General features: G+C 38.4%; 1 protein-coding gene across 1 annotated transcript in view; it reads right to left on the bottom strand.

The window, feature by feature from the left end:
* The window catches only part of TNIP3 (TNFAIP3 interacting protein 3), a 157,073-nt gene that overhangs the window by 142,095 nt on the left and 2,595 nt on the right, over positions 1-12,383 (bottom strand). The window contains exon 2 of the mRNA XM_045997403.1: positions 12,276-12,380. Coding sequence (XP_045853359.1) covers positions 12,276-12,380 — 105 coding nt within the window. The remainder of the gene's footprint in view (positions 1-12,275; positions 12,381-12,383) is intronic.

Genomic DNA, 12,383 nt, shown 5'->3' with positions numbered 1-12,383 from the left:
GCAAATTTCTGCTTATGAATTTTCAGTTGATCTACCGGCATTTATTGAAAAGTTATCCTTCCTCCAGTGGATTATTTTTGTATCTCTGTCAAAAATTATTTGAGCATTTTTATAAAGAGTCTCCTTCTAGGTTCCCTACCCTGCTCCACTGTTACTTAAGTATCTATTCCTCTGCTAATACCACATTGCCTTGATTACTATAGCCACATACTAATAACAAGCCTGTCCCACTTTATTCTTTTTTTTTTCAAGGTTGTCTTAGCTATTCTAAGGCTTATACCTATTAATATAAATTTTGGAATAAGCTTGTCTATGTTTACAAAAAAAAAAAGGCTTGCTAGGATTTGAATAGTAATTGTATTGAACCTATATATCAACTTGGAGGAATTTATACCTTTACTATGTTGACTTTCCCTGTCCATGAACAGAATAGGTCAATCTTATCTAGGTTTGCTTTTAATTTTTTTCATAAGTCATTTATAATTTTCATCATATGGATCTTAAAATTTCCTTTTTTAATACATTTTTTAAAAGATTTCATTTATTTACTTGAGAGAGAAAAGAGTGAGTGAGAGAGAGAGAGCACAGAGGGAGAGGGACAAACAGTCCCCATTGAGCAAAGATACCAATGCAGGACTCGATCCCAAGACCCCTAAAATCATGATCTGAGCTGAAAGTAGACAGTAACTGAGTCACCCAGGTGTCCCCTGAAATGTCCTTTTAAGAGTACACCTAAGCATTGGGGCACCTGGGTGGCTCAGTGGGTTAAGCCTCTGCCTTCAGCTCAGGTCACGATCTCAGAGTCCTGAGATCGAGCCCCACATCGGGCTCTCTGCTCAGCGGGGAGCCTGCTTCCCTCCCTCCCTCTGCCTGCTTCTCTGCCTACTTGTGATCTCTCTCTGTCAAATAAATAAATAAATAATCTTTAAAAAAAAAAAAAGAGTACACCTAAGCATTTCATTTTTTTTTGGAGTGATTTTAAATGGCATTGCATTCCTAATTTTGACTTCAACATGTGTAATTGTGTACAGATCTATGATTGATTTTTGTGTGTTGATCTTGTAATCTGCGACCTTGCTGAATTTATATATTAGTTCTAGGATTTTTTTTTTTTTTTGGTGGATTCCCTGAGATTGTGTTTGTAGGCAATAATGCAATAATGTCTCTGTAAATAGGGAAAATTTTATTTTTTCCCTTTTCACATTATATGCTTTTTATTTCTTTCTCTGACCTAATTGTAGTTGCTAGAACATCCAGGACAATGTTGAAGAAGAATGGTGAAAGTGTACCTATTTCTACTGCTTTTAAACTCAGACAACTTTGTCCCTTCAGAGATTTGATAATAATGGTTTCTATGTTCACCTAATTTTGTTTCTACTTTACTTTTACACTACTTATGTGATCTTTAGAATTATTTAAACCCCTTCAACTTCAACATTTTCTTCTATAAAATGGGGCTATTAACATTGGTCACTAAAGTTAATAGAAAGGAATGAATAAAATAATATAAATAACTCAAACATAATTTTTTTCAGCAAACAATTGTTGGTCTTTGAGAAGTGTAAAATAATAGTGCTTTACCCAGCCCAAGTTTAGTAGCAGCTAGAAGAAAATTGTAGAAGTCAGGCAGATGAAATAAAACCTGAAAAAGCTTTACTACTGAAAAAGCTTTGTTGATAGATATGGCTTGGGGTGGGAGGCAAATGACACTTCTGTTCTCTCTGCAAAACTCACCTTGGAATATATACTTTCCACCACCACTGAAAGAAATAGCCTCCAAAGGAGAAGAGCTTGTCCAGGCTTAGACTGGCCTGCAGGAAGGAAGAAAGGAACAAAACATAGGGCTTTTGATAGGTTACCACCATCTATATGAGAAACATGAACCGATGGCTATTAACAAATCAAGGAGGGAACATTCTCAGACATTTGAGAACTGTTTCCTGAATGGTAATGATTATTGCCTCTGTTATCACATAGTAGTAATAAGCTAAATAAAGTTAGAATTTATATTAGTACATTGCATAAGGAGAGGATATAATAGCTTTTACTTCCAAATAGCTGGTCAACTATACCAATTCACAAGTTACTTTTTTCCAGACATGTATCTTTTTTTTTTTCCAGATATGTATCTTTTAACTCCCTTCAAAAAAAAATTATGTTTTAAGGCTTAGATCAATTTGTAACTCTATATCCAATTGTGTTGCTAATACTATAGTTTTTAACCTTTATGTGTTTTAGTAGCCTGTAAAACTAGATTCTCTCGCCCACTCCTACTACTAACTACATGATTTATTAAAAAACTTCCTGCTACCATTTCCTGAATATCTTTCAGATAATCTGTTTCTATATATAACTTTCTATCAGCCCCAAAATAATTTTCTCTTTTCTAATAATAGCTTTGATCCCTTGACCCATTCAATGTACTTGGGACCTGAAAGACGACATTGGTTTTGTTAGGAGGAAGGTGAAGTTCAATTTCATTGCCTCAATATTATATTCTGCTTTGAAACCGTTAATATGTAGGTACAGGTTTTTCCATTTACAGTGTGAACTCATCCATAACTCCTTGTGCTTTAAAGAACCCCCAATTTTCTCTCCTGCTGACAGGGTTTGAGGTCATCCTGACACAGAGAAATTCAAAACTACTGTGATAATTTAGATACAACTACTATTTGCAAGTAATATGTAGTTGTTACTGTAATAAAAACTAGAGATACAAATGCTTGCAACAATTGTGTTAGGTTAAGAATGTTACTGAAGCAAAAATTGATACTCCGAAAGACAATTTACTTATAACTCAAGGAGTTCTGGCTAATACTACAGTGGAGAGATAGAAAGATGAACGATTCATTGTGCACTTCAATTAAGGTAGAATTCTTGCTATTAATTTAGCTTGCCAAAATGTCACCATGATAGGATAATATTATCCTCAGTAAGTCTTGCCCTTGTTCAGTTTCCCTCCCTTTCAGTATGGGTGGACCCTGTGAAAGTGATGAGATAAGCACTCGATTATCGATTATTGTGGGTTTTTCTTCCAGAAATCCCACCAAGTCTTCACAGTGAAGAGTTAGGAAAGATCTCATTATGTATCTGACAGAGGGAAAGGAAAAGTAACCATTTTTGAAAGATGCTCAGAGCAATAAAAAAAAATTAAAAAAAAAAATATATAGGGGCGCCTGGGTGGCTCAGTGGATTAAGCCGCTGCCTTCGGCTCAGGTCATGATCTCAGGGTCCTGGGATCGAGCCCCACATCGGGCTCTCTGCTCCGCAGGGAGCCTGCTTCCTTCTCTCTCTCTGCCTGCCTCTCTGCCTACTTGTGATCTCTCTCTGTCAAATAAATAAAAAAAAATTAAAAAAAAAAAATATATATTAAAAAAAAAAAAAAAAAAAAAAAAAAAAGAAAGATGCTCAGAGCATAAGAAAGAGCTACTATCCAGGTGAAAATGCTTTACCAAAGCCTCATCCAACTGGCTCAAAGAGCAGTAACTAACTTCAGTTCCCTCCAGCCATCTTGTCTCACCTAAAAAAGGGAAAAAAAGAAAAAAAAATCTAAGGACTGCTTGTAAAGGTCATAGCCTGGGGCACTGGCCCACTAACAGACTGAGATTTAATCATAAGATTATAGATTGCTTTCCCTTTTAATATCTTACCATCAAAGCAATAAGACTTCCGAATAATAACAAGTGGATTACAGCTAAAAGAGCTTCAAGCCTCAGACTATTTAACAAAGAATTTCTAGGAATACCCAAAGACACAACAGGGGGACAAAAACAAGAATGCTAGAAGAATTTAAAGTTTCTCATATCCATAGCTCCAAACAAACAATAAACATAATTCAATTTCTAGCCATATTAACATGAAACCACACAAGAAAGGTTTTTTTTTTAAGATCTTTTTAAAAATTTATTTGACAGAAAGAGAGAGAGAGATCCCAAGTACGCAGAGAGGCAGGCAGAGAAAGAGAGGGAGAAGCAGGCTCTCTGCTGAGCAGAGAGCCCAATGCGGGGCTCGATGCGGGGCTCGATCCCAGGACCCCGAGATCATGACCTGAGCCGAAGACAGAGGCTTAACCCACTGAGCCACCCAGGCGCTCCCACAAAAAAGTTCTTTAGATCAGTTATTACCCTACACATTATGTCTGGCTTTCAACAAAAAATGGCAAGGTATGCTAAATGGCAAAAAGAAACACAGTTTCAAGGGACAAAGCAATCTTTAGAACCAGACACAGACATAAGACAGGAGATTTAAAATAATTAATTATTAATATGTTAAGAGCTCTAATGGAAAACATAGACAACATCAAAGAACATATGGTTAATGTAAGCAGAGAGATGGAAATTCTAAGAAAGACTTAAAGAAGTGCTGGAGAAAAAAAAACTATAATTGAAATAAAGAATGCATTTGATGGGCTTATCAGCAGATGGGCACATGGCCAAAGGAAGAATCAGTGAGGTTTAAGATATGTCAGTTGAAACTTCCAAACTGAAATACAGAGAAAAAAGAATGAAAACAAAAACCAGGCCATTCAAGAACTGTGGAACAATTTCTAAAGGTGTAAAATATGTATAAATGCCCGTCAGAAAAAAGCAGAAGAGATTATTTAAAGCAATAATGGCCAGAAATTTTCCAAAATTAATGACAGACACATAGCCATAGATCCGGGAAGCTCTGAGAACATCAAACAGAATAAATACCAAACAAAAACAAACTATACAAAGGCATATCATATTCAAATTACAGAAAATTAAAGACAAAGATATCACAAAGCTATAGGTCAGTATCTCTGATGAAAAAAGATGCAGAAATTCTCAACAAATATTAGCAAACCAAATTGAATGATACATTTTTTATTAACATATAATGTATTATTTGTTTCAGGGGTACAGATCTTTGATTCATCAGTCTTACACAATTCGCAGCACTCACCATAGCACATACCCTCCCCAATCTCCATCACTCAGCCACTCCATCCCTCCCATTCTCCTCCCCTCCAGCAACCCTCATTCTCCATGATCAAGTGAGATTTATTTCAAAGATTCAAGGATGATTCAACACCCACAATGTGGAGAAAAGGGAACACTTATGCACTACTGGTGTGAATGTAAATTGGTGTAGTCATTAAGGAAAACAGTATAGATGTTGCTCAAAAATTTAAAAATAGAATTACAGGGGCACAGGGTGGCTCAGTGGGTTAAAGCCTCTGCCTTCAGTTCAGGTTGTGATCCCGGGGTCCTGGGATTGAGCCCCGCATCAGGCCTTCTGCTCAACACGACACCTGCTTCCCTTCCTCTCTTTCTGCCTGCCTCTCTGCCTACCTGTGATCTCTGTCTGTCAAATAAATAAATAAAATCTTTAAAAAAATAAAAATAAAAATAGAATTACCGTATGACCTAGCAGTTCTACTTCCGAGTATTTATCTGAAGAAAAGGAAAATACTAACTTGAAAAGATATATGCACCCTGATGTTCATTGTAGCATTATTCACAATTGCCATGATATGGAAACAGCCAATGGATGAGTAGATAAAGATTATAAATATTACATGCATACAGTGGAATATTATTCAACCATTAAAAATGAAATATTGCCATTTGTGATGACATGGATGAAACTTGAGGGCATTATGCCTCAAGTGAAGTAAGTCAGACAGAGTAAGACAAATACTGTACGATCTCACTTGTATGGGGAATCTAAAATCAAACACAAGGAATAAAACCAAGTTTATAGGGGCGCCTGGGTAGCTCAGTGGGTTAAAGCCTCTGCCTTTGGCTCAGGTCATGATCTCAGGGTCCTGGGATCGAGCCCCACAAGGGGCTTTCTGCTCAGTGGAGAACCTGCTTCCTTCTCTCTCTCTGCCTGCCTCTCTGTCTACTTGTAATCTCTGTCTATCAAATAAATAAATAAAATGTTTGGAAAAAAAAACCAACTTTATAGATACAGAGAACAGATTGATAGTTACCAGAGGCAGGGATTGTGTGGAGGAAAAATACATGAGGGGAGTCAAAAGGTATAAACTTCCAGTTCTAATTTAAATAAGTTATGATAATGTACAGTATGGAGACTGTAGTTAGTAATACTGCATTTCATATTTGAAAGTTCCTGAGAGAATAAATCTTAAAAGTTCTCATCATAAGAAAAAATAAATTCTATAAATACAAATCGTGAAGGGAGTTTAACTAGACTTATTGTGGTGATCCTTTTGCAATATATACAAAAATCAAATCATTATGCTGTACTAATAATGTTGTGTATCACTTATTTTTCTATTTAAAAAATGGAAAAAAGGACCAAGGCTTTTAAATTTTACTGGTGCTGATCTGTATAGACTGGATTTCATGTCCTCCAATGATACAGGTAATCAAATACCGGCATTTCCTAGGCATATGTGTGGGTTCCCTGGCAACCTCTGAACTGTAGTCAGGAAGTAAACTCCCTGAATGACCCAGATGACACCTCCTCAGCTCTCATCTCTAGTGGTTTACCCCTGGAGTAATCCTGCCTTTGCAGGAGATCACCACTGAGAGTAACAGTTTCAAGAAGCTTGAATGGTATCTTTGATGGTACCTACTTAGCCAATGGGAAACTCCTCCACATTCTTGCCAGAACATTTTCTCTAAGTGGGGTTGCCTTCCTTACTTCCCTGTCTCCTTGCCTTGACATTATAAGCTATTCCCTCCAGCCTCCTGACTTCAGAGCTCTTGAGATAGAAGAAGTTCTATGTTCACATTTCCTAACCCTATGGAACACCCATCACTTTCTCGTAAAAGCTCTTCCACTGCACTCCTTCTTTGCCTGAATAGCGATGGTTGTCAGATTTTGAGAATTTAGAGGATTCTTCTTTGGCAAGTCCCATAGGCTTAAGGCAAGGATGGGAAGAAAAATCTGTATGTTCTCCATCCCTGTGTAATCTCTTCCTTGAATTCTCCCAAAGAACTAGATGTCAGGGTGAACATACAAAGGACCGGTTAACCACCTCTGAGTGGATCCATAGAAATACGTCTTGCAGCTTTATTTGGAAAGCGAGGATACCTATAACCCATTCTCCATAGCTTTAGAACCCTAGAAGTATTCCAGGACAACAGAATAATTGTCTTTCCTTCTGGGCTTTCTCTCCCTGAATAATGCCTACTACTGATGAGTAAGTAGCTGTAAATGATACATATTGCTAGGCAGTAATTTATGAGCTTTACATGTACAAATGCCTGAATATAAGGATTTAAGTCATCTTACCAAGAGATATACAAAGCAAAAAGATAACATAAATTAGAACTGATGTAAAGAGAAAAGAAGGCAGTAACATGGATTGAAGCCAGAAATAAGGCTAATCTGCAAATGTACTCCATGAAATTCTTACTATTTGTAAAACAGAGAACTCAATTTTGGCTTTAATTTTTGTTGTGGAGGGAAAAAAAAAAACCTTGAAAGAGAAGCATGATCAGCTCCATCAGTTATCTAAAAGATCAATGCTTAGCAAAAAGGCCGAGAACGTTGTCCTCAGGATTCTCATTAGGAAGAGACTCTAAAATGTAATACACAATTTCTCAACAAGTAAACTCTTAGCTCCATGGTTGACTAAGGGTGATTAATTAATGTTTTTCCTTTCTTCCTGTTTTGTTCTATGATACTCCCCAGGCTCGAGTATAGAAAGGAAAAAAAAATGGTATTGAAGCTTTAGGAAAATCAGGTAGAATGTCATTTGAACACCTTAAAAATCAACATAGATCTTGTGCTAGGGAATTTTCAAGTGTAAATAATCTTTCTTAGGAATTAGTTCTTCAGGTAACAATTATAATCTAACTATAATTTATAATCTAATTGTCAATAATCTAACAATTACTCACAGAATTTTAATATGTAAACACCTTTGCTTCTCTTAAACTTAGCAAAATTTATAAGAATTAAAATGTCCCCAAAACATATTTACTATAATTTGTATAAGAACAAAAAACTTGCTACTTAATAAGTATGCAAACATGTAGCATTCTCTAGGTAGCAGAAAATGAGATTGTTTTATCTCCTGTTATGAGTATTTCTTAAACTCAGTTCCATAGTTGAAATGTCAAATTACTCACCCAAATTATTAAAAATCATAATTGAATAATGCTAGAAACCAATTTTCTTTTGAGGAGAAAATGTTTGAAGTTCTCATAGGATACAGAACAAAGCTATTAGAATGGGCTGCTCTGGGGTTATTTGGTTGTCATGATCTAAAGAAAGGATTTGGCAGGGTCTTAACTTTCAAATCTTTATTCTGCTGCTTACAAATACATCAGCTTCTTGGAAAGTACATGGTTAGAGTATACACTAAACAAACAACCTTGCTTGATTACCAGCTGGAGTAGATCCAAAATCATTATTTTCATGCCAATCCTAATGACGTAGCCTCCATGACTTGTAAGCATGGAGATAGCTCCTGGTTACTCATTCTGTGGCTCCATTTCCCTGATCCTATCTCAGGCCCTTCTTGGTCTTCTAGCAACATAGTGTAGCTATCTGAAGGAGCAGAAGTTTTGGGGAGAGAAAGGGATTTCTAAAGGAATAGCATTTGCCTTTGTCCAGTTTTACTCAACACCCCCCCCCCATTCTATCTCCTTATTGGTTATCTATGTGAGAGTCCATAAAAGTTCAATTTTTCTTTGACTCGATTTTAGAGAACTTCCCCTGCATGGTGTGGAAAAGAGACTGGAAGGAGAAGACTGGCATGGCCCAGCGCCTGAAGGCTAAAGTGTCTCTCACACAATGTTGCTGGAGGAGTCTAGCTTACAGCATCTGCCAGCTCACCTGTTTAGAACACCACCCTGATAGGGGTAGTGCTAAGGTTTAGATCCCTTATCAACTGATGAATTGAATGGGTTTATCTCAAAGGGAGAACAGTCAGGAATTGACTGCGCTTTTTCTCTCACCCCAGCCTTTCGGCATCTTCACTGTGGGACGTAGCCCTTGAAATCATCTTAGACAGGCCCCAGAGTTTTCAGTTTTGCCTCTTTCTAGTAATTACAACTTGTTTTCAGGCTTTAAAGCTTCCTAGTCCAATCCAATGCAGAAGTTCAATTTTAGACTCTTAGAGTCAATACAATAATTTCACAGTGTCAGTTTTGCCCTGTGACTTGGAAACTTCAGTGAGGAAAAGGGAAGAGTTATTCTTCCTACTGCCTTTCCAACTCTGCGACATTCATGTCTTGCTTCCTTCTCTTGCAGATCATCGCCAGAAGATACAGGGAGGGGAAAGGCACAAAGTGCCAGAGGTTCCTATAACTGATGGATAGGAGTGCCCTGTAAGACAGGCAGAGCCAAATGCACTTTGGGCACATTTGCGATTTTCATTGGGGGTTTCCTGTGTAGCTTTCCAAAAACCAGAAGGACTTTTGGTTAATTTCCAAACAAGGCAACATGCAATCTTCCCTTTCTTTGCTCAGAAGTTACATTCCTGCAAAATCAGGCTTTGTTAAAATGGTGTCAGAATTTCCAAGTGTTTACATGTGCAATGGAGTTAAGTTCTGGGTTTAGAGAATATCCAGTGAAATACTGGAAGGTTGTGGGAGGAGTGGGACAATTCTTCACTGTGTGGGGCTGCCCTGTGCACTGCGAGATGTCAAGCATACCCACCTCCTCCCACTAACTGGCAGAAGCAGCAGTCCTACCCCCCTTGACAGACAAAATTACCCCCTCAAATTTCTGGAAATTCCCCGGTGAGGAGTTGTACTGCCTTCATCGAGACCTCCAGTGGTTAATCTTTGAATGTGGGGACAATTATTACCCTCTGTCCTCAATCTGTGCCTTTAGCTGAATCTCAAAGACAAAAGTCATGACTGAGAAAACCACCACTAGGGGTTTCAGATTAACCTACACCTATGGTGCTATGTGCTAAGAATATACATTCTCACAAAATTGGATTAGGTTAAACTTTTATAAGTGACCAAAATCCGAATATTTATCTGAGGTCATTCAATTAATAAATGGTAGCATCGGAACTTGAATCATACTTTTCTGATTCCAAAACATGAAAATAACTAAACTAACCTTATGTAAGAAAAACCAGAGCAAGAGAAAACAAAGACCACATTATAAAATGAAACCAGGGATTAAGTTTATATTCATAAAACGTCTGCCATAAGGTTCAATGTAGCACCTGAGGATAGATCACAAATTTTGCTCTGAAATAAAAAGAGGGAAATATTCTCATCCACATGATTCACAAAATCTAAAAGGTAAACTAAAGAGAGTCACTCTCCCTAACTTCAATCCTGCCTTTCTGAATTCTGTGGCTTTAATTATCTATTGGCCTCATTTAGCATTCAGTATATATTAGTTCATACACTTATTTACCTTGATGCATGTTTTCTCTCCTTGCCTTCACTGTGTGCTACTTGGAGCAGAGACTCTTTTTGCTTTCCATTTTCTAGTACGGACATAATGGAAGGTCTATATCCAGTAAGTCTTTTTTTTTTTTTATTTTGTTGTTATTGTAAGAAACTCTCATATGTAACATAATAATGGAGCTGTCCTAACTGATGCAGAGGTAGCAGTCCAAAGCTCCTTCCTTCATTTCCCTGTGTCCACACACACACACACACACACACACACATATGGGGCACACATGGGCCCCTTCCCTGCCACACCCCGTTGCAGGCACATCAAACCCCATAGAGCACACTTTAAGGAGGGAGCACAGGCAGTGCAGTCTTGGAAGGATGATCAGCAGCTCGGCTCTGCAGGGCAAGGTGGAAAGCATTTTCACTGCCGCTTGCCCCTTGGTGCTTCATCAGACCTCGCTGGCTTTCACTCTGCCCACTCCTCTCTAAGTTGTTCTCCCACTGAAGTCTTTCCAGTTCTACCCCATGAATGTGCTATTTGCCCCCTAAGGGATTCTCCAACTGATGAATAGCAAGTCACCAAAAATCAATGAAAACCTGTTGCCAAAAGCTCATTTGCTGAACCATTAAGGATGGTTTTCCTCAAGAATTTCTCTTTGTTGTGCCTTCCCTACTCCTGTCCCTGACTCTTTCCATGCCTTGGACTTTGCCGCTCACTTTCCCCCGCTCCAACCTCTATGTCTGCCCCAACATCTGGCCTTGTCTCTCCCTCTTCTGTATCTTCATGCCATCCTGTTCTCACTTTATGTTATCATTTAGGGAGGAAAGAATTATTTAGCCAGTTGGCTTTAAATGAATGTGCTTTGGCTATTTGATTTTCAATGAATTGATTGTTTAGAGCACTGCTTTTTTTTTTTATCTATTGGCTGTCAGTAGATTTGATTTTTTGAGAACTTCCCCAGAGCTCACTTTGAAAAGAATTGTAGAAATTGATGTTGTGGAAAAAATGATGATGCTCTCAATTCCATAAGCTCTCTAGAGCCTGCATTCTCGTCTCTGTCCTCAGTAGTGCTCACTGGTATCCTGAATCTCCTTGGCTCTGGCCTGGCTCCACACTGTTCCCACATTGCTGTTAAATTCTTTTTAAAATGCAGAGCTAACTACATCTCTTATTTGCTTAAATGATTTTAGTGATTTCTTTCTTTTTTTCTCTGTCAGAGAGAGAGAGAGAGGGAGAGCACAAGCAGAGGGAGCAGCAAGCAGAGGGAGAAGCAGGCTCTCCACTGAACAAGGAGCCTGAGGTGACTCGATTCCTGAACCCTGGGATCATAACCCAAGCCAAAGGCAGACGTTTAACCAACTGAGCCATCCAGGTGTCCTTATTCCAGCGGTTTCTTTTGTTTTTTAATTTTTAAAAGATTTTTGTTTATTTATTTGACACAGAGAGAGAGAGTACAAGCAGGGGGAATAGCAGGGAGAGGGAGAAGCGGACTCCCCACAGAGCAGGAAGCCCGATATGGGGCTTGATCCCAGGACCCTGGAATCATGCCCTGAGCTGAAGGCAGATGCTTAACTGACTGAGCCACCCAGGTGCCCCTCTAGTGGTTTCTTAATATCTATAGGCTAAAGGCTAAATCCTTATAGCACTATAACAAACTCTTCTCTGACACTCTGTTCCTGATTATCTCAATCTAATTCTATGCCCTACTTGTGCCCTGTATTACCATCTATTGAACAACTTGCAGTGCATAGCAAGACTTTTGTGGACCAGGAGGAACCTTCCCATGCTGTTCCTCCTGCTTGGAAGACCCTTTATAGTCCATCCTCCTGACACATATGCCTTCCTTGCTTTGATCAGGGATCATGGTATTACTGAAGTTTCAGTTGCCCTATGCTAGGTAATTAATAATCTCCAAATTTTGGTGGATCACAACCATAACCATTTATCTCATGCTGTCTTACAGATGAACTGGAGAAGAGCCCTGTGTCAGACTGTGGGTCAGGTGTACAGCTGCTTCTTGTGTCTCTGATTATGGGAACTGTGACTACTCCGGGCCCATTTTTCTCCTG

The sequence above is a fragment of the Meles meles genome, chromosome 2, assembly GCF_922984935.1.
Source record: "Meles meles chromosome 2, mMelMel3.1 paternal haplotype, whole genome shotgun sequence".
NCBI classification, from domain to species: domain Eukaryota; kingdom Metazoa; phylum Chordata; class Mammalia; order Carnivora; family Mustelidae; genus Meles; species Meles meles.
This window is presented reverse-complemented; position numbering and strand designations above follow the sequence as displayed.